At 45.6% G+C, this 23,705-nt stretch overlaps 1 protein-coding gene across 1 annotated transcript in view; it reads right to left on the bottom strand.

The window, feature by feature from the left end:
* The window catches only part of TMEM209 (transmembrane protein 209), an 834,036-nt gene that overhangs the window by 284,052 nt on the left and 526,279 nt on the right, over positions 1 to 23,705 (bottom strand). Inside the window, exon 9 of the mRNA XM_069629610.1 lies at positions 7,429 to 7,500. Coding sequence (XP_069485711.1) covers positions 7,429 to 7,500 — 72 coding nt within the window. The remainder of the gene's footprint in view (positions 1 to 7,428; positions 7,501 to 23,705) is intronic.

The raw sequence follows: 23,705 nt of genomic DNA on the forward strand, positions 1-23,705 counted from the left end.
AGTCCGATGAAGGTAACATTTTAGAGCTCTCTTTACGTCCCAAGGTATGGAGAACTTTTTCCGCAGCCGATGAGGGGGTCGCGAAAAAGGTGGGCAGGACAATGGATGAGTGTTTATGATAAGCCGTAGGAACATTAGGAATTAAACTAGGATTAGTTGACAGAACCACTTTGTCCTTAAAAAACGTAGATACGGCGGGTCTACGACCAACGCTTGCAACTCCGAGATCCGCCTAGCTGATGTTATAGCTATTAGAAAAGCCACTTTCCATGACAAGAACTTAATCGATGATGTGGCCATTGGTTCAAAGGGTGGTTTCATTAACCCTGCTAGCACCACATTAAGGCTCCACGTTGGTGGAAAAAGTTTTAACCAGAGGGAAAGTCCGGAACAAACCCCTCATGAAGTGTTTCACCAACCTGTCACTAAATAAGGGAGACGACTGCCTCCTCCTCATGAACCTAGAGATGGCCGCCAGGTGTACCTTTATTGATGAAAAAGATAATCCGCTCTTCGCCAGGTGTAGCAGATACGGCAGAAGCTGTTCCGGAGTTACCCTTAGAGGTTGTACTCCCGTCTGTCCTTGACACCACGTACAGAACCTTCTCCACTTACACTCGTACGACTTGTTGGTGGAAGGGGCCTGAGCTGCTTGCAGGATTCTCCGACAGTCCGACAAAATGCTCAAGGCACCAAATTCCGAAAAGTCAGGAGCCAAGCTGTGAGATGGAGACAGTCTGGATTGTGATGCCACACTGTTCCTTCGTCCCGGGACAGGAGATTGGGAACCTTCGGGAACGTTATTGGTTGATCCACTGACAGATGAAGCAGGTCGGAAAACCACGGCTGCCACGGCCAACACGGTGCCACTAGGATGACCCGGTACCTGTACCTGCGTATCCACTGCAGAGTTCTCCGTATAAGAGGGAATGGAGGGAAGGCGTAGAGGAACTTGTCCGTCCACGGGAAGGAGAACGCTTCCCCCAGAGAACCTTCCTGTGGCCACCTACTGGCATACGAGATCCAGCTGAGGCCGTCCCCATTTCTCGAAGACCTTCGACAACTGAACGCTGTCCATCCCCCATTCGTGAATTTGGTCAATTTGTCTGCTGAGTGAGTCCGCTTGCTCGTTCCTTACTCCCGGAAGATGATGAGCTACGATGGATATATTGTGTTTCAGGGCCCAATGCCAAAACCTTCGGTGGAAAGGGTTCTGGATCGCGTGCCCCCTTGCTTCCTCAAGTAAAACATCGCCGTCGTGTTGTCTGTCAATCTTCTCCCTATGGACCCTCTGATGTGCGGCAGGAAAGACTTCAGGGCCCAGCAAACTGCTCTCAGTTCCAGAACGTTGATGTACAGGAGAGATTCCCTCCGAGACCAACAACCTTGCGTTTGCGGAGTGCCCATGTGTGCTCCCCAGCCTGTCAGGGACGCGTCCGTCAATATGGTTAGCCGAAACTCCGGCTCCTGTAGGGGTACCCCTCTGGATAGATTCTGAAAGCTCTGCCACCACTGAAGAGCTAGTAGGAGCTCGTCATCGTCGACGGTCAGTTTGTTCGACCCGAGCCCTTGGGCCTGCGTCCACCGGTCTGCCAGAAACTCTTGAATCGGCCTCATGAACAGGCGGCAGTTGCCCACCAGAGGAATGCAGGATGCCATAGCGCCCAGAATTGACATTTTCTCACTGATAGTCTGGTATTGATTTTCAGCTGACCCGCCAATCGATTGAGTTTGGTGATTCTGTCGAGGGATGGCTTCACTAACCCTGACTGGGTCTCGAATTGTGCGCCCAGGAACACCAAGCTTCGACGGCGTTAACAAGGATTTCTCGAAGTTTACCGCAAACCCCAGCCGTTGTAAGAGGTGCATGGTGGCCTGCAAACTTGTGTGAGTCGACATAGGGGAGGACCCCCTCACCAACCAGTCGTCGAGATACGGGTATACATGATGGCCTTGCCTTCTCAGCCAGGCCGCCACCGGGGCCAAACCTTTCATGAACGTTCTGGGAGAGGATTTCAGCCCAAAAGGAAGTACTGTGAACTGGTAATGAGTCCGTCCTACCACAAACCTTAGGAACTTTTTGTGTCGCCGACACATTGGTATGGGGAAGTACGCGTCCTGCAGGTCCAGAGACGCCAGAAAGTCCCCTTCCTGAACTGACCGGATCACTTCCTGGAGCGTGAGCATCTTGAATTTTAGGCTTTTCAACGTCTTGTTAAGATCGCGCAGGTCTAGAATGGGACGCCACTTTCCGTTTGGTTTTTTCACCACAAAGTATCGGGAATAAACCCCTTGACCCCTCTGCGAAAACAGAACCATTTCTATGGCACCTTTTTGTAGCATAAGTGCAACTTCCTGCTGCAACACGCTCAGATGGGGTTGAGCTACAAACGCCGGTGGAATGTGCGGACGGTTGCTTTTGAATTGCAGGGAATGTCCGTATCTTACAGTGTCCAACACCCATTGATCCGTTGTTATTTGCTCCCATTCATTGATGTAGCACGATACCCTGCCTCCCAGAACGTTCCGATGCCCGTCATTGCTGGTCCTTGGTCTGTTTATCCCTCTTCGACGAGTAACCTGTTCTCTTCTTGGGGGCCTGGTAGTCTCGGCGTCGTTTTGCCGCTTGAGAAGCCCGTCTGGATCCCTGGGAGGGGTATGGTGGCCTACTGAGGGATCTGTCTCTCGATGCCGAGAATCTGGAGTTTCCGGATGCTCCCCTAAAGGGACGAAAAGACCTGAAACTTTGACCACTTTGGAGGGCCCACAAGGAAAGCGCCGTGTCCAAGTCCTCTTTCATGCCCTTCAGGGCCTTGTCCACCTTCTCACCGAACAGAAGGTCTCCCGCAAAAGGCATATCCAGCACCTTGTATTGCACCTCTGGTCTAAAGTTGGTGCATTTCAGCCATGCTTGCCTTCGGAGAACCACACCGTTATTCACCTGCTTAAACCCTGATTCCGCGAGGTACACCACAATGTTTATGGCATGATTGGAGGCCTCTTCACCTTCCCTGACCAGTAACATCGCCGCCTTACGATGTTCTTCCGGAAGATGCTCCAGCATAGGAGCTAGTCGGTGCCACATCTCCCTGTCGTATCTGGCTACTATGGCCAGAGAATTGGCCGCTTTCACTGTGGTAGCACCTACCGAAAGCACTTTTTTGCCGAAGGCTACCTGTCTTCTGGCTTCACTTTCCGGGGGGACCGTGCACTTGCGCTGGGACCTCGCCTTTCTCTCCGGCCCTGCCGACACCACCGAGTCAGGGGTTGGTTGGGAGGAGAGACACTTGGGGGTAGCTTCTGGGGCCTTAAATTCTTTCTCCAGGCAACCTTTTATTGCCGGTTCCGAGAAAGGGTGGCGCATGGTCTGTAACCCCTCCTGCCACACATGATCCAGGATGGGTACTTATATCACTGACCACCTTCTCTTTCCCATGTGGTCGAAAAGAAAACAGTCCTTTTTCTCCTCTTCCTGGGCCAACCTGAATTCTGTACAAGCCTTGGCCATCATGGTGTGAAATGACCCAATGTCGTCCGGGGGAGACAGCTGAGCAAGCTTCGGGGGGTTTCTAATTCCGCTTCAGACTCCCAGGTTGGATCCTTGGAGGGGGAAGTGAGACATCCGATAAGGCTCTACTGTCCGAGTCCGAATCTATCAGCTCTCCTTCCTCGTGGCATGGAGCTGAGAGGTCTCCACCCGATGGCACTGCCGTGGTGGTTGATGGAGGTGGCCGACGAGACGGGCCCGGTTAGTCGATGGCCGACCTGGCCGGAGTTGCTTGAGGTAGTCTCTCGTCCAGTGTCTTCAGCAACGTTTGCAACGTGGATAAAACCTTCAGCGACAAGAGTGACTGCGGATTGAGAAGAGGGGTAGACCCCGGAATGCTCCCGGAGAGAGGCCTGGTAATCCCTCGTAACCCGAGGTCTGCAGGGCCAGCTACTCTCACATCCTCATCTCCCGAGGACACCGACAAGGCCTCTTGCTGCAGTAGGGTCTCCGGCAAAACTGGGTCGAATACTTCTGGTCGCCAGGCCTCTTGCGGGATCTCCGTCGACGAGGCTAAAGCTGGCCCCGTCGTCGTCACCGTCTGCGGCCCAAGAACGGTTGAGACCAATTGTGTCAGTGGCAGAGAAGTGGTTGACGACTGCCCTGCCGTCGACGACGGTGGTGGTCGTGGTCGTGTAGGTCCTTGAGGCATTCCCGCCTTTTCTGAACTCTAGCATTCTTGGTGAGGGACTGTTTGTGATGACACCTGCTGCAGTACCTACGCGCCCCGTTAAATTAAAAGGGTTTGTCCATGAGAGTTGAGGTGATGTTAAAGATCTTGCGTCGCACCAGGTTTAGCTACTACGGAGACTTAGAGTCCCTCCACTCCGTTTGTGACAATATATAATGGTTGTGTTGAGCTATCCCTTGATAGTGCGCCGAAAAATAATGGAATGGCAAGTAGTGATGATTAATCAATTCCTGTTTATTTTTGTGATGTTAGAGCCTTTGTGGATGACACGTGTTTCGGCAGAGCTGCCTTTATCGAATCCAGGCTATATAGATAGCTCATAAGTCACTGCATAATGCATAAAGGTGCTGAAGTTCACAGGGATGAATCCCTCCTGATACAAAGAAGTCCTCCGTATGTACGAGTGAACTCTACATACGCTTCTCTGCATCTCGACTCGATGTCGATCTATGATGATCGCCCGACGAGGATTTCGATTTTTCTTTTCTGTCTTTCTTCGTCGAAGATGAGGATGACGAGGCTTTTTTCGACGAAGACTCCTTAGAATGGCTTCTCGATGATTCCTTCTCCACCGGTCGTAGTTTCTTCACCGGGGGTTCTGACGATGTCGAGCGGCGCAGGGCCCCTAAAGATTTTGACACTGAGGCCACGCTGCGCGTGGAGCCCACCTCTGAAGGCGAGTATGCCCCCGCTCCATCTTTTAACCATGCCACGAGTCTTCGACTTCGATCTTTAAGAGTCTTCTGGGAGAAGCCCTTACATATGTCGCACTTGTCTGCCGAATGATGAGGGTGTAGACAATATATGCAATCCATATGTCCGTCCCCCTCGTACACCTTCAACCCGCACGTAGCGCACGGGCGGAACAGCGCTTTTCCTGACATCAGGAGAAAACTCCAACAGCACAACCTAGACAAAATAGTAGACTACACGAGGTGCTCCCTCTACTTTGGAGACGGTTGAAATCTGAAGGGAGCCGCGGGGGCGGGGTATTTATACCGCTACATCCTAGTGGGGCATGGGTGTGTGGCCCCAAAACGACGTAGATAGGACACAAAAGTGTCGGAAGTTGTCCTATGGGAAACGGCTTTATAAGCGTACCGAGGGTTCCCAGTCTGTCGACGGAGAATACTCTAAGCATGTGAATCAATGAAAGATCCAATGCTGGAGAACATCCAAGAAACTCATCATGTCCAGTACCCGGTCATGAAAGGCTCTGATAGAGCGGGGAAGGTCCTAGTTGTCCTGATCGCCTTGAGGATCATCTGACAGGTCAGGATCCTGCTGAGCCGTGTCAGGCACTGCCTTGTTCACTGGGGACAATGGAGGCACAGGCGGAAGAGCCGGGGGAGGCACCACGGGCAAGGGAGGCGCCGGCAGAACCACCGGAGGAATGGGTGGAGCCGGAGGCGCAGGTGGACATATCTCCTTGAAAAGCCCTCATGGGGTTGGTGCGCATAAGTGCTTGAAATTTACCGAAAAAGGCGTCCTCAGGAGATTGTTTCGGAACCTGAGGAGGCCTCTCATGAGATGGACAAATCCAGGGACGTAACGAGGAAGGGTGCCACACCGGCCCCTCCACCGACATATCCACATAAATCAAAGGTGCCGCCCCTGCGGGCAACAAAACATTGTGCGGAAGAGGCATCCAGGCGTTCCAATCATAAACCTGCCGGTAAGGATGCACACAAGGGAGCTTAGGTTCACCAAAGGGACCGAGCCCTACACCAGAGGCCGATGGCATAGGGGTAGCACCTAAAATGGCCGCTGTGGTCGTGGCGGGAATGGGCGCCATTTTGTCCTCATCCGAGGGGAACTGCGGCACGTGAGGAAGTGAGGCAGGGGTCCCCGTCGATGGATCAGGGGTCTTAATTTTAGCCTTAACATAAGGAACCTCGGCAGAGCCGGTACTATGAGGCCTGGAATGTTTTTGAGACATACCAACCGCCAAATTAGCCTTTGAAGGAAGGAAGGACCTCGGCACTGCCGGTAAAAGAAGAACTTTGCTTCTTTGCCCCCTCAACAGATCTGGTGTCGCCACAAGCACGGGAACGGTGAGCAACCGCTTTCACTGACAAGGCCTTGTCCGGCCTCTCAGAACTGTTGGTAGCTTTAGCCTCTGAACGAGGGACCTCGGACCCAGGCCCGGTAACAGCCTTATCTGCACGGGCCTCGAACATCCGTTCGGTAACAAGCCCAGCCAAGGCTGCGGGGCGCACCCAGGTTTTGTTTTTGAGGGAAGCCGACAGAGGTCTCAGAGCGAGCTCCGGTACTCCAAGATTCAGTAGAACTGGGTCTACAAACAGCCCCCACAGGAGGGGCCTCGGAGCGTACTCCGGTGTTCACAGGCCCCTTCCGGAGACCCTCGGAGAAAACTCTGGTAGAATTATTAGGCCCAACGTGCACCTCAGGGCGAACCCCGGTCATAGAGCGATCAACGCCCCTCCCAGACCTAGAGGAACCCGGAAAGGTATCCCCCGGCCGGGGTGCTCTGAAAAGTAAAGAACTTACCGGGCGTTTTTTCTTCTCATCGATGAACGCCTGAAAATGCGAAGGAGGAGTTCGTCGGAACACCTCCTCCCACCGCTCCAACCGACGTTGAAGTGCCCGGACCGAAAGGGAGTCACAGTAAAAACAGGAGTCCCAACGGTGTTCTGGACCCAAACACTCTAAACAAAGAGGATGGGGATCCGCCCTCGCGAAGCGACGGTGACACGATGAACAATCTTGAAAGTCTAACTTGAAAGACAGATAGACTAATAAACGAACGCTAGCGAGAGCCAGAGAGGAAAAATTTGGATGCTTTTTACAAAGTGCTCCGGTCCCGTCCCACAGGACGGAGAGATGTCCCATAAGTATGGCGGAAAGGGGACGGGACGTAGGAGTAACAACCCCGAATGTATACTGCTGTTGTGCATCTGATTTCAGCCTCTTTCCACACACCAACTTCTCTGGGGAGCTGCCAATATCAGGGGCTTGATGAGAGTACAGTTTTCCACAGCACGGCCAGTTCCTGCCGAGTACCATCCCTCCACAGACGAAGATAACCTGCTGCACTCCAATATTTGGAAACAAAACTTTAGGGAGAGTGCGGTTTATGCTGGGGATTGGTATTTCTAACATTTAAACAAATTATTCATCCGTAGCAGTATTCGAAGCTGCATTAAACATCTTTCAATTAAAAACTCACATTTCGGAACTTAGCAGTCCATGAGTCCATATGTTCCAGCAGCTGGCGATTCATTGCGACTCTGGCCCAGACCTGCAAAAGGAAAAAGGAAAGTTACTAGCTTGAATCAGCTGTTGGAAATTGAAAGGAGCACGTGGTCACAGTCCCAAGCTGAGCAACTCCACAGTGTTTGTCAAGCCCGCGAGGAGGAAAGGGCGCGCTGTTAACTGCTGTTTACGGCGGAAAGTACTGGTAAGTGTACATAAGTAACACAAAGTATATAGACATCTTACAGTGCTTGTTCTAAAATTATACAATTCACTCCTCTTAATGGAAGTGACTAAACCCCGCACAAGACTACAAGAGAAACTTGAAGAGTATGTAGCTCTGGTCCAAAAAATCAATCAACAGTCAGATTTAATGGAGAAAGCGGGCACATCCACCAAAACCAAAAATGTGAAGTCTGGCCCAGATAAAATCAATGAGACCCCCTTACAAAAGCAAGTGATAAAAGAGAAATTGGATGAACAACAAACAAAAATAGTCGCGCGCACGGGCTGTTACATGACAGACCAAGATCACAATAGTATTAAAAGTGAGGACTTACTTGAAGCTCTGCCCCTAGTCAACAACAAAGAGGGTAATAGGCCACCATTACAGCCAGCCATCAAATCCCTTAAAATCAATGCCAGGATATCTCAATTACCAACTACAAAGAATGTGCACCAGGACAAATTACCACCTGATGGTACTCCAGCGTCGACAAGGGCAAAATAAAACACCAAATAAAAAATTCCAAAAAGCCAAATCTGAAGGTATCACTTTCACTCCATCACTCCAAGAGAGCCAGGATAGCCAAACAACAATGGCATTCTACATACTATCCTACGGATTCCATTAACGACGACCTTACTAAATCATTACCTATACGAATAGCAAGGCTGTCGCTCGATATTACAGAAATAGAAGCAATAATGGATTCCAAAGAAAAAAAGAGCAGAAGTATTTAAGGGAGTCCTTACACCAGCTCAATTTAAACAGATAAACACATCAACACCGATTATATCTAAAGGAAACCAGAGTCCGCAAAAAACGACTTTAGAAACACCAAGTAACCGTACAAAAAAAGAAAGATTGAGGGATTCTAATCCTGAATCTATGAGTATGAAAGATGAATCTTCAGGGAATATATCCAAATCTCCTTACAGAGTGCCAACCACGATGCTAGATCTACAGAACACCTTGATAGCAGTACTTTCAGATGCTATGATTCCTTTCCTAAAAATCCAGGAATACATGGTTGATGCAACAAAAGATCAAGCAACCCTTCTGGCAATGATTATGACTAAACAAACCCAACTTGAATCTTTCACAAACACTATACAAGAAAGACTGAAATTCGAAGCAGAAACTTCTAGGATGGGGCAAACAAGATTAGCAGACATGGCAAGAGTAGATCGCATAGACAAAAAAAACTTGATGGAAACTGTGTCTACTATAACAAAAAAACTGATAGATGATAAAGCAAAAAAAACAAACACAAATGCCGGCCCAACTATCACCTCCGACTAAAGAAACTCAGACTGAAGAAAAAATAGGGGTCACAAACACTGACCAAACTACGCAATATGAAATGCAAAATCTTCCTATTGATTTATGTACCAATCCTGTCCCGTCAATCTCGGGCAATAACGAACCACCAATATGTACTCCCTTTGACATTTTTGATCTGGCCAAACTAGGAACAGCAGACCAAGCCTCATTAAACAAACCAATGCACAAAAAAGCAATTAAGAAAATGCAAACCGGCTCTCGTGCATTCTTGCGTAAAATGAATTGTACAAAAATCGTTAAGTGAAAAGAGCGAGTTAACGAAACGACGAGATACTACTAAGAACATGGCGCAACAGGGACAGAATTTGAACTTGCCTACAACAAAGAATTTGACAATAATAACTCCAAAAGATAACTTCCAGACTGAACCATTGGACGAGTTACTAGCGGAAATTGAGCAGGATACATCAAACAAAAAACCTTTTCTAAAATTGGAGAGATAGTGTTAAGTGAAGATTCGACAGAAACTAATCTATCTTCCATACATTCACAAGACGAGGCATTAATAATCGTAGATGAATGCTTTGATGCAACCATAGACACTTCAATTAACTCACAAGATTCAGATGAACAAATAAATGTATCATTTACATACTCCAATGTATCGAATGAGGAAAGCTGGTCATCTTCAGCAGCGCAAGATGGAACAAGAGGAAAAGAAAGATCTGTTTCTTCTGGAAATCCACCAATCACAAGACCAAAATGTTATAACCCACGGAGTCCTACATATGCTTACAGAATATCACTATTTCAAATGACGACATCCACAGAACCACCAGTGATGCTGAATAGACCCAATATTCTACGGTTATTTAAAGCCATACCTCAACTGAAGTCAATTGGAACTGATGGTATCGAAGTAATCATCTTCCCAAATAAAGTTCATATGGAAAAAGTGAGCATTGATTTTTACTCCGAAGAGATTATACAACATGTACTTGCAACGAACAATCAATTAAGAAAATTAGGATTTAATACAGAGGAAATCTTTGTAACAAGATGCATGGCGGAGAAAAAATCCAAAAATATAGCGCGCTCAGATCAAAATCAAAAAGAAAGAAAAATGGAGCAAACAAATAGAGACAAAAATGAGAAAGCGTCTACTAGTACTCCAACATTAAGGCCAGAATTCAGAAGAGTATACCAAAGTCAAGAAAAGAAGAAAACATACTTATAACAACGAAAAAAGAATGAAAATCAGCTAAACATAATATCTCTAACATCATGGAATACAAGAGGACATAAACACCTATTCGAAGATTCTTCACTAACCCTTGCAGAATAAGAAATAATCTGTCTGCAAGAAACATGGTTGACTAAAGAGGTCCTCTGCGAAGGTTATATTACTTGGATGAATCCTGCAATAACTTCGATTCAAGGTCGGCCTGCATCACGTATGATGATTTTAATGAAAAGCATTCCATCATGGTCAATAGTAGCTAGAAAAAATATACATCCGTGATCCCAATACATCACCATTAACCTGGATGGTTATAATGACAACAACGTGCCCCAGTCCAGGAAATCCGGGTGTATATCAGTGTTTAACATCTACTGGAATCCGACAGCTATTAATGACAACAAACTAATTGAATCAGTATGCGATGAAATTGACCACATCACTCTGTCGAATACCAATAACAAATTCATCATTGTAGGAGACATCAATATACATCTATTTAATAAAAGAGGGGATAAATGTACCACACAAGAAATGACAAATCGCGCAAGAAAATGGACGCAAGAAATTGGAATTCGCAATATCACCTTATGCGAACAGCCTATGAATGACAAAGGCCTACCTTGTCCTACTTGGACACATGAAAATTACACCTCAATCATTGACTATATATTCACATCAGTGAGTTTACAAAAATTAATAACTGCGATCAACAACTTACCGCACACTGCAAGCGATCATCTCCAAATATCTATCACTTGGATTGCAAAGAGAAACGAACCTGATCGCATAGATTTACCAGCACTTGAAGTCACAAACAGTTGAACAAACTTCGAATCCAACAACACCAAGTATCAGAAATACTTACTTCACTGGAAACTATGGTTCTTAAAGATCAAGCAAAATTGAATTATGGCTGGATACTTGAAAAATACAAAAAAGCCAATTCAAACCACAAGTATACATCAAACCATACACAAACATCAATACAATATTGAAATTAAACAAGCAAAACAGCAACATCAAAAAGAATTGCGACTATTGGAAAAAAGGAAAGAACTGGATTATAAAAATCAAATCAGAAAAGAAAAACAAAAATATTGCAATTTCATAAAAATGAATAAGGCAATGATGAAACAAAAAGACGCAGAAGCAATTCTTACTGCACTCCAAATAAAAAATACAAGATATCTTTGGTCAATGATGAATAATGGATCAAAACAACAAAATGATCCAAGAAGTAGAGTCCAACTTATGGGTCAAGCACTATACAGGACTCTAAGAATAAAGACCAGAAGTTGACCAAAGAGATTGGAAATGATGATTCACCTTGGTACCTTAACTGGGATGAACTAGATGTCAAATACCATCAAGGCTCTAAATTCATCTAGAGCCCCAGGACCTGATGGCCTTTCAAATACAATGCTCAAGGCAGCACCAGAAATATGGGCCAAATGTTTACTTCATCTATTCCAAATTATGGAGAAAACAAAGGAGATATCTCATACATGGACAACTGCCATCTTGATTCCGATCTTCAAAACAGGTGATAGAAAAAACCCAGGCAATTATAGACCAATAGCCCTTCTAGATCCATTGGGAAAGCTTTTTGCAGGTTATCTACAAAAAAAACCTCAACAACTGGGCAGCGAAAACGGAAAACAAGCAAAAAGGCAAACTGGCTTTGTAACTAAGATTGGAACTAACGTAAAACTTTTGTTATTGAACATCCTAAAAACAGAAGCATTTACCAGAAATCAACAAATCTATGCACTTTTCATAGACCTAAAGATGGCGTTTGATTCCGTAAACAGGAACAAACTTCGGATTAAATTAAATTCATGGGGTTGTCCTTCCAGCATACTAAACCCAATAAAAAAACTGTATGCAAATACATCTGTGCGTGTTCGATTAACATCTGATGGTATAGTCACCAAATCCATCCCCACTTGGAATGGGTTGAAGCAAGGATGCCCACCTAGCAGCATGTTTATATAACCTATACACCAATGACTTTGGAGAAAAAATACAAAATACCAAAGCAAATCCACCTAAAATCAATAGTGAACCAATTCAAACATTAATATACGCAGATATCATTATTCTTGATAAAACTGTGAAAGGATTACAGCAAACTCTGGACAAAGCACAATAATATATGGTGGAAAATGATTTACAAATCAATATTGACAAAACAAAAGTGATGAAATTGTCAACCCAGAAGACAAAAATACAACAATCCAGAAATCTTATGTTAGAAAGTCAAGTAATTAATACAACGAAGACAATAAAATACTTGGGTGCTTTGATCAACCCTTCGAAGAATGAGAACGAATGGAATGAATATATAGAAGGAAAAGCCAAATCTCTGGCAAGGCAAGGGCAATTTTTTCATTTGAAATATGCAACATTCGGCCAAACCAACAACCTTGCTATATAAACAAAAGGTAATATCGATATTAACCTATGCAAGTGAAACCCTAATTAACCAGGAAGCAATCAAATGGTCTTATTTAGAAGGAATATATTGGCGAAAGACGCTAGCACTTCCTAAATCATTTCCTATGGTCAGAATTGGATTCAAATTAGGTCTACAATCCATACAATCCATAGTGCTATGGAAGCAAATGGATTTGTATAGAAAAATAATATAGGAAGATCAGATTCCATCATTAGAAATATTAAAAGAAAAAAAACAAGCCATACAAGTTTCAGCACTTTCAAAATGGACTGCGGAAATAAAAGAAAATGCAGTTAGAAGAAATCACAGCCGAAATGCTAACAAAAAGATCATAACATGCAAAGCGAAAAGTAAAAACTAATGATTGGATAAAAACGATAGAGCTTCAAACAGGCTATAAACGAAATCTCAAAGGTGGAAATGGAGTAAGATCAATGAATGAATTAACCGAATACCTAAAACAATTTCCAGACACAAAGATCCGTGATCTCTTTCTGCGATTCCGAATCAACATCTTACCAACACGAGATTACTTGGCGATGATCGACAAACAAGCCAATATATCATTTGTATGTCGATTTTGTGAAAAAAAAGAAGAGAAACTTTGTTTCACCTGATTATGATTTGCCCAGCATTGAAAAAGAAAAGAGAATTGTATCGAGACTTTTTTTTTTAATTTTACAGAAAACAATGACGACAGAAGAGAGATGGGCACATTTGTTACAAGGAAAGGACAAATGGCTCATCATCACAGTAATTACATTTTGGATAGAAATCACAAAAGAGGCTTAATTACATGAAAAGATTCGAAAAAACTGTCTCATTACTGTTATTGCGCTATATAAAACAGTTTGAGAATATAAATGAAAAGTTTGTAAAAGCAAACAAAACATTTTAATAAAAAATAAAAAAACAGTGTTTGAGAAAAACCACACGCATGTAACATACAAATAGTTGACCAACCATTTGTGTCGGCCATAATGGATTCCAGGAGGTATCAGCATATGGATTTTTTCATTCCTTTAAGGTGTCCTTTTAGACAGTTCAGGATTCTTAAGGGTGCTACCTGGTGTTAACAGGATCATTTGAAGGCCATTTATTTAGTATAGTTAATATTTATTCACCTAATGTGGATAAAGTTCCTTACTTTAATTCCATAGCGAAGAAATGTGAGTGTTCTGGGACATATGTAAAGTGCTGGACATTTTAATTGCGAGAAATGGCCCAATTTGGATTTGTAGGCTGTTAGAGGGCATACACAGGGAGACCAGAGCATATTAACATTATCATTTGCATGATCTCCACACTTGGATAGATTATATGCTTATTTCTCATTTTAAGGTCTACGGTATCTAATACCTGCCAAGGGTTATCTCGGATCACTCCATGTTGAAGTGCACATTTAAGGGGTTACGAGGTTCCGAGCTGGAATTCAGAGGTGCTTAGCAGGGTGAATCTAAACCCCCTAAACCCTTGCCACCTCTGCAGCACCCCCTAATCATAGCAGGGAACCATCACACGTCTCAAATGGCAGTAACCACTGCACAGGAGCAAAGCTTGGTCTTTGTTAACCAGGCCAATATGGGTACTAACAATCCCAGAATTCCCCATCCAGTCAAAAGCAAGACCTGGACCAGATTCAGAAAAGGATGATTTTGGTGGGAGACTCCCATGGAGAATGCCCAGCCAAGTTCCAAAAGGTCCCTAGATCACAAGGGAATGTGTCCCCAAACTAGGCCACCCCACCTTGGTCCAAAGAATTAAAAGAAGGGACAGGCAACAGAGAGGGAAGACATTGGGAGAGACCAAGAAGGGCTAAGGGGGGCAAATACAGCTGTAGAGGCAGAAGCAGAACATGCACATCTGTTTCTCTCCTCCGCCTCTCTAGCCAGCATGCCACTCGCCAGACCAAAGAAACTGGAGTGGGGTGCGGAACCCCTAAACCAAGAGAATTTTTGTTGTGCCAAGTGGTCCTGCCAAGAAGTGGGGTGAGGGCTCCCCAAAACATGAAAGAACAATCCAGGGGAGATGCTTACAACAAACTTTGGACATTTACTTTAGACCCTGGTTTCAAAGACAAGTGCATGCCTTGCATCGCTCCCCTTTATTACTTTGCTCAAATTTGTTCACTTTCCGTAATACAAAATAACCAGACACACAAGTATGAAATCCAAGGATAGACTATTTACGGGGTAGTGGGAGAGGGGGCCAAGGCATCAGGGACGCCAAATTCAGATCCACCCATGCCACCGTATTCCCATTAGCAGCAGCTGGTCTCTGGCACAAGAAATCCCCCATGGGCTCAACTTTTGAAAAGTGGGCTACCAGAGCGTTGGGGTAGATCGATTTTATTCAAATAGAAGAGAGAAATTCACATTAGGCGCACGATATTAACATTAAGAATCAATGCAATGTTGTAGTTTTGCATGCATCTAGGATAGTTCATTTCAGTTTGTTCAAAGTTACTTTTAGTGTTATTTTGTGTCTAGTGTGATACATTTCAGATTTGCATAAATGTAGCAACATAAAATTGTATCAATACAATATGGGAGAACATTTTGCAACTTAGCACGATGAGATTTAAAAACAAGCATTTTCATAAGCGGTAATCTTGAACACAGGTACATAAAAACAGACAAAGCACAAAGCTTGTTCAGGGAAATGGCTTGCCAAGAGATTGGCAAGGTGACAGCTGAAACCACATGGGAATGGCTATTTAGAGCTAAAATAGAATGGCAGAGGGTTTCCAGCTTGGAAATTGTTTAGTGAATAGCCAGAGACGCATCTGCCACCTGGCACTTTCAGTCTATGGGTAGTAGCTAAATATGTAACAGGGTGACGGGGGTGGGGGGAATGACTGCAGGCCTATTTGAAGGTTAACAGGAAGAAGATTTTAATGGGAACAGAGGATGAATTGAATTGATGGTCGCGCACAGCGAGAGAATGCCAAGAATAAATAGCTAGAGTGTCAGAATGCTCGGAGAAACGGGTTAGTGCTCAAAGGAGCCTTTTTGTTAAGCTCTCCAGAGCCTCATAAAAGTGCCCATACATAAACCACGCGCATCGGATTTAGCATTGCAGGCCGTGACCAAGTGGAAGCTGTACTAAAAATGCATTGTATGCCTTGTGGGTATCTTGCAGGGAGAAACCAAAGAAGAAGTTGGCCTTGTATTTGCAATGTCATGAACATTTTATATTCAAAGGGAGGGTGCCACAGTGGAAGGCAGCCAATAAGATTGTGGGGATTACATTTCCTTGTATAGGGCCAACCGATTTGTATTTTCGATAATGACTTGTAAGGGAATATGAGGAAAATGTGGGTGTGTGTTAATTGTTCTGGAAATGTATGTATTTATTGTTTATTTATGGTTTGCTTGTCAGACACTTATACAATAAGAATATACTGTTTCAAAACACCCACAGGGCAGGCAGGTGGGGGGGGGGGGATACAATTACAACACAATATCAAGAGCAGAGGGGGAGGGATGAACCTACCATGCCTTTTGAGTATTCAGAACGTGCAATTGCAGATAGGAAGAAGGAAGAGAGGTTAAGTGCTGGGGAGTCCAAGCTCGAGGAAGAGACATTGACAAAGTGCTAGGAATGAATGAGTGCAACACAGCCCGGGCCGCGGGAGGTGTAAGGGTGAGACTCCAGGGCAGAGGGTGTGCAGATGCAAAGTGCTGTGGAAGACAGGAGCTGGAGAGCAATGGTGTGGAAGGTCAATGTCCCGAAGATACAGCACCTGTGAGATTAGTAGAGGAGAGAAGGACGGGAGGGGGAAAAGAGGAAAGTGTTAAGGAGCTTCTGGAATTTGAGAAGATCCTGCTTAAGGCGCAGGAAGAGGGGCGGTGGGGGGCTATTCCAAAGGAGGGAGCACGCATAGGAAAGAGCGACCCCCCCCTGCCCTCTGTTTAGCAAAATGCTTTACGCACTAGGAGTTGGTGCCAGAGGAGCGAAGTGGTCTAGAAGGAGAGTATTTAATGAGAAGGTTGAAGATCGTGTGGTCTACCCATGGCCCAGACAGCCTTGTGGATGATGCAGAGGTATATGAATTTAATCCGTGCAGCAACCGGTAGGCAATGAAGACTTTTTAGTGCAGGAGAGATGCGGTCCTGTGCTTAAGGCCAATAATAAATCTCGTTGCCTTATTCTGGATAAGCTGAAGGGGGTTGAAGAGTGGTAGAAGGCAGATTCAGGAGGAGGCTGTTACAGTAGTCAAGTCTTGAGAGAACCAGGGCTTGAGTCATATTGAGCCTCTCAGGGAAAGTGAGAAAAGGTAGAATTCCTTTGAGAAGGAAGAGCTGAAAGTTGGACTTCTTGGCAATGTCCAAAATGTGAGGGAGGAAGGAGAGAGGGGAGTCAAAACTGACTTCAAGGTTTCTGGCTTCAGTTGACGTTGTAGGGGCAGCCCAAGGAGGAGGGCCAGAATGAGGGGAAGCAGTGGTCCCAATGGGAAGGATCTCAGTTCTACAGGTGTTAAGGCAGAGATCATTGGAGGTGCACCAGGAATAGATGGCAGATAGGCAGTCATGGGTGATGGAGGGTGAAAGAGGGTCAGCAGGGAGTCTGAAAAAGAGCTCTGTGTCATCTGCGTGACACGTAGTTGGTGGAGATGAGGCATGAAAGGAGAGCAAGGTAGATGTTAAAGAGCCAGGTGGAGAGTATAGAGCCCTGAGGGACACAGAAGGAGGAGATGGAAGTAGGAGAGGAAAAGGGGCCCAGGATGACTTGGGAAGAGCGGTTAGTGAGAAAAAAGGCCAGCCAATCCAGTGCCCGTTCCGGGATACCAAGTGTATCATGGAGCCGTTGTATGAGGATGGAATCCTTAACTGTCAAATGCAGAGGCGAGATCGAGAAGGATGAGGACAGCTGGGGAATTGGAGTCCAGAGATGGGAGCAGTTCTTCATGGGTGTTCAGAAGAGCAGTTTTCGTACCTCTGGATGCTTGTAATTGAGATTGATGGTCGTGGAGGCCACCAACAAGTTCAGCTTGAGAGTTAAGTTGGGGCAAGGCCAGCTTCTCAAGTAGCTTCCCCAGGAAGAGGGTGATGGAGATAGGGCGATAGCTGCTAGGGCAGGAAGCGTCTGAGGAAGGTTTTTTCAGGAGTGGGCGCACAAGGGAGTGCTTGAGGGGCGAGGGGAAGATCGAGTGATTGCAGAAATCTGCGAGAGCAGGGGCAAAAGAGCCAATGTTATCCTAGATGAGCAAGGGGAGACGAGACCTATATATACTGCATTTGTTCTGTGGTTGAGGAGAGATTCCAGTTGGTTCAATCTCCAAGGAGTTGCCTAGCCTCTCTCCTAGCGGTTGTAAAATAAACTTGGTTGAATGACAACGTGCATTCACTTCTTAAGAGGTGTTTTATGTTAGAGTACAGCGATCCAAGGTCAGCCCTGACAAAAGGAAAACTGACTACGTTGATGGCGGCAGCCCAGCATAGACAGAGGGATAGCAAGGCTTACAATGTACCCACATGACAGCAGAAGCCCAATTCAGCAATACACCATGAGCAGCATACTTCCACATTTCCTCACCTTGTTTTGTAGAGGTGCCAACATTTGATGGGGTCCTCTTAGACACCAGCCTGAAGGTTGAGATCCCGGCAGGATTTAACATGCTGGAAGCGTCACCCTGGATCACTGGTCGCCAGAGATTTCATGATATGACTACCATTGTCCCAGAAAGTAACAGACACTGAAGATGGGTTGCACAGCACCAGGATCAGACACTGAAGATTGAGGGGGGAGAATTGGTTGCACTTTTTCAGGCTGAACCCCCGTAGGTGCAAACACCCACCTGGCGGAAACAAAGAGTCTTTTGACCCTGCAGAAAGAAACCAGAAGGATACGGTGGGGCTAGAGTCCCGGATCAAGGTATTTAGGGCATGGGGAAAGCTTGAAGGGCCATTGGGAGCCACAGCTGTTGATCCATCAATAGGCCATATTGATGAGTCCCAACAAGAGACTGCTGCCTCACTGATAGTGGTCATGCCTTTGCTCCATTTTCTCGAAACCTGGGCTTTATCCCTGCATGCTAGTAAATGCAGGTAAGGGGTGTCCAAATGCTGTGCAAACCATCCTGAAAATGTTGATAGAGGAGAGAGCAAGAGAAAAACTGGTGAAGTGAAAACTTGGCTGAGAGTCTGCCCTGTGGTTCTCACCGCCTCTTATGTGGAAAGGAAGAGAAGATGGCAGTCATTTCATGTCCACAGGCCAGGGAAGAGGGAGGTGGCCATCTCGTCCGCCTCGGAAAGATGAAGTATGTTAGGGACACCAAATTCTTCATCCGGACAAGCACAGTGTTGCATTTGAAGTTGTTTTGCGCCTTGAAGGCTGCCAATTCTTTCCAGTTTGCAGCATGCTGTTGTTCCTCCTGGGACATTTGCCTGCCTCAGTATCTCTGCCTCTCTTAGTGTAGCACCCCAGCCCAAGGAGCTGGTGTCTGCAGTTATTACTTCAGGCAAGAAAGGGCAGATTGTAATTCCCTTCAGTAGGTTGGCTTCAAATCATGACCACTGTAGGCTTTGGAAATCCTCTCTGATGAAGAGATACTGGGTTCCAATTCCTCTGAAATCTAGTTCCAGTCATGGTGAAGATGGCTCAACAGAGCCCCTGAATGGATCATGGCACATAGCACCATGTGTACACAGGCTGCAGGAGTCCCTGCAGGCTTAACCACTAACTTGCCTTTGGTGGAGACTAATCTGTGTTAATGTATAGTACAGATCTCAGTCGTGTTACTCTCTTCTCAGGCAGGAAGACCTGGCGTTTACTGGTGCAAATCCAGGCCCTGATGACGAATACATCCTGCAAGGATATCAGCTTTGAACCTTTCCAGTGAAAGCAGGAACAATGGCTAGAGAGGAGCTGGCATACCCTCTTAACGCAGAGTCTATGCCGTTAAAGCTTGCAGCAGCCAATCGTCTATAAAGAGAATCTTTGATGGCTTCCTCATGCATGATTTGCGACTAAGGGAGTCAGCACTTAGGTGAAAATGCAAGAGGGAGACTTGAGACCAAAGGGCATGGCGCAGTACTTGTAGTGCTACTTACCAATGCAGAATAGCAAGTACCTCTGGTGTCTCGGGTGGCTCAAAATAGTTTTAGATTTAAAGTGAAGGATGCCAATAAGGCACCTCAGGGTTCAGGGTTCAGGGGCGTGATCTGTTCCAGAGCTAACATCTTGAAATTGACAGATCTGATGAAACTGTTAAATACCTTCAGGATCAGCTGAACCCACCAGAGGATTTCTAGACTATGAAGATAGTAGAGACCTCAGTTCTTCTTGGAGTCGAACAGGGATAATTACCTCTGTATCACAGCTAGGATCCTTTGCATCATCGCCTCTCTCTTGGCTGCGGAATGACTAACATTCACCATGAGGGAATGGATTGCTGAGAGTTCCAGGGCGCATCCTTCCTGTATTGCTTGCTTCACACAGACACCCATCAGATCGTCCGAGTAAAGAATGGCCTGCTTTCACCAGATTCACAAGAGGAGGACCTAGTCAGTCAGGAACTAAGCTGTAAGTATCAGTGCTTGGAGGGAAATCCTGAACTAAACAACTGGCCCCCTACTCAGCTCTTGTTATACCGTCCCCCCTGGCAGAGGCTGGCTTAAACATAAATAGCTTTAGGGAGATAATCTTCCCGAAGAGGAAACACTCTGTTTAAGCTTCTCCCTGAGAGGTTGGGCATCCTTCCTGCCCTTGAAGATGCATTGGATTTAATTTTCTAGTTAGTCATGAAGTCAATTAATTCACCTACATTGTACTAACTTCTCCTGAGCCGTTTCTCCAGTGACCAGACCTCGGCAAGGGCACATTAGTGTTGGTTTCAATAACCTGTCTTGTGACAGGAAAACACAGGTGTATTGCAGGTAAGGTGTCAGGAGAGGGGCGTGGTTCGCAGCACAAAGTTAAATTGTTTAAGGTGGAGACTGCAATGTTAAAATGGGCTCAGGATTATCGGGTGATTTGCTTGATCTACTGGAGGATCTGTCCCTACACATCCCAAAGTCACTAATGAAGGATGTCCGGGTTTGTGCAAAGGGTTTGCAATTTTGTGTTTGGCTTACTGAATGGGGGATGCAATCTGTAAATGGTCATATAGTGCCTGATAAACCAGGCAATCAGACCTTCAACCATCTGGGCTCCTCTACAATAGACAATGTTTGTCTTTCAGTAGAATTGTGGGAAAGGATAGTGGACTTTGTAGTGGTAGCAGACCCGAGCAGTGAGCACAACCCAATTGGTTTAAAACTTAGGGGAGTAGTAGGAGGGCTGGTCCATATTTAATAAGCAAGGGGAGCGATCGGATGGAAGATGTGTCCAAGAGGAGAATCAATTGGGCAAGAATTCGGGACTCTAAGGTGCATCTTGACATTTTGGCAGAGAAAATCTCTGACATTCAGGGTACTCTGGAATGCGCAGCCAATCCAGAGCAGATAGTGGAGCACTTTACCAATGTAATGCGGGCACTAACAGAGGGCTTTGTGGTGCAGTGCTCGCGAAAAGCTAATCTGGGCAAGAGACGGTGGTTTATCGACTCCTGTACCTCTGCAAAAAATGTATACTCTTGATGGTACTGAAAACACTGGTTAGCTCTAGGGGGAGATAATCTAGGCTAGAGCTAAATATCGTTCGGTGCTGGAGAAGAGGAAACTAGAGCTTGAAGTGGAACATGGGAAGAATTTATGGAGGCTTCAAGGTTGAGTAACTCAAAAGCATTCTGGAAATTTGTGAATGGGGGGACCAGCATATAAACCCAAAGATCAAGGGGTACCCATGTGGAAGCAGCAGTGTGGGTTGAGTATTTTGTATCCCTGTATGGAGCTAGAGCACCATTGGAGGAATCTAAAAGTAATGGCACCACATTGCGTTTCAGGTTAGAGGATGTCTCTTTAGCCATTAAATCGCAGGCACGTAATCGGGCCCCTAATCCCAATGCTATCCCTTCAGATGTGTTTCGGGACCAGCTTGATTTATGGGCTACTGTGTTGACCATAGCTTTTAATGCTTGCTGAGACTGGCCATTTTTAACCCTTGTGGAAGCCTACTAATCTCTTCCCTATCTTCCAAAAAGGAGATCCTGCGAGTCCAAGGTTGTACAGATCCATTACCCTATTGGATATCTCGTTCAAAATATTTGGGAGGTTGCTCTTGGGGTATATAGAGTCGTAGATAATGGAGGGCGCAGTGCTCTCAGATATATAGTTTGATTTTTGTCCTGGGGTAGGGACCATGGAACAGAGTTTGAATTTTATCTGCTAATAACTAATTCCATCTTCTGCAGGGGGTAGGCGGAGTATCTTGCTTTCATGGACCTGAGCACGGCCTTCGATAGTGTGGACAGATCAAAGTTGTGGGCCGTGCTCGGGTCCATGGGATGCCCGGAGGGAATTCTGATTGTGTTGCGAGAACTCCACTGGGAGAACCAGGCATGCATGCACAGTGGATCGGGGGGACCACTGCACTGGGTGCTTTGATGCGGGGTCCGCCAGGGGTGTGTACTGGCCTCGATTCTGTTAACTCTGTCTGGGGGTAGGGTCTTTCTGGTCCTGAGTTATGCAGACAATACAGTGTTAATAGCCAGGACCCCAAGGACCCTTAGATTTTGATAGCGGTAATGGGTTGCGGGGGAAGGAAGAGACTGGTGAAGATACACCCTAGGATTTGTAACGTGGACATCATACCCAGAGTTAAAGAATTTGACTATTTGGGTGTCAGATTCTCTGAGTCGGTCACGGGCCAAGCTCACGTTAATAAACAATCCCTGAAGATGAGCCAATATGTAGGAGGGAGGGACAACTCTCTGACCTGGTTTTAAAGGTCTATACCGCGCAGACCAAGACTGCAACTCTATATTGAGCACCATTGTGGGGCTATACGAAAGGACCAGAGATGCAGGTCAAGGAAAACAAGTTTTTCAGAAGTCTATTGGACAGCCGGGATCCGCTGCTTGTGACTCAGATCATAGGCAACTGGAAAAGGACTTCTGGAAAGACCAATGGGCGATGGCTCCAATTACTTTTTGGCTTAGCCTGTGGGCCAACAACTGTGCCACCTTATGTCATTTTATTATCAGGACTCTTATGGATAGAAACATTGGCACAAAATCCCCTGCTTAGCAGCTATTGATGACTCCCTGTACAGAAGTAACATTCAGGTTCTTTTTCCTCTAGCGGGTTTGCTGATCTCTGGCCAATTGTGCTCTTACAAGCGCATTTTGAATAGGGCAATGAAGGACAAAGAGGACTTCATGGAACTTGATATCAATCGAGACAGAAATCAGGCTGTGATAAGTAGGGTGACCGAGATTCAGCCATACCTTCTCCTGAGTTCCAAAAGGGGAGAGCGTTGGCTGATCATGCAAGCCAGATTTGACTGGGGGGGGGGAACACAGCAAAGTTGTATGGGTATCCCGAAATATCAAGTTGTCCAGCCTGAGGGGCAGATCGAGGGGCTCTGAAGCACCTTATATTGTTTTGTCAAGCGTATGTCATTAGAAAATCTACTATTTTACTGGTCCTGAGGTCAACTAATATTCGCTCCCACAGGCCGGCTTTATTATTTCATTTGTGCGTGGGTTCTCTATTGACAGCTTGGGCATTTTTGTCCTTTCTGAAAAGAGTTCTGCATCAGAGAAAGGGGATAATGGCTCTACTGTGATGATGCTTTTATGCTACTGGACATGTACTGCATTTTCTTTTAACAAAATTGTTTTTATAATGTATTGATTGGGGTGAATTTCAAGCATGCATATTGCGTTTTCATAATTGTGATATTGTATGTGGAATTGCTTTTTATGTGTTTTGTGGATGCATTTATCTGAATAAACACACCGACTGAAAATCATTAGTGAAAGATCAAGCCTCCCACATCCATCCTGAAGGCAAACATCTCCTTCACCCCACCTAATGTCGTTTTTACAATGTTCTAGTTAAAATTCTTGCAAAACTACTTTTGAACGCTTCAAATCAGTGAAAAAATTGGCAGGTTTTCATTTCTCAAAAGCCTCAGTTGGTACAATGTATCATTGGA

Source organism: Ambystoma mexicanum, chromosome 12, assembly GCF_040938575.1.
Source record: "Ambystoma mexicanum isolate Mex_15411 chromosome 12, UKY_AmexF1_1, whole genome shotgun sequence".
Taxonomy (NCBI): Eukaryota; Metazoa; Chordata; class Amphibia; order Caudata; family Ambystomatidae; genus Ambystoma; species Ambystoma mexicanum.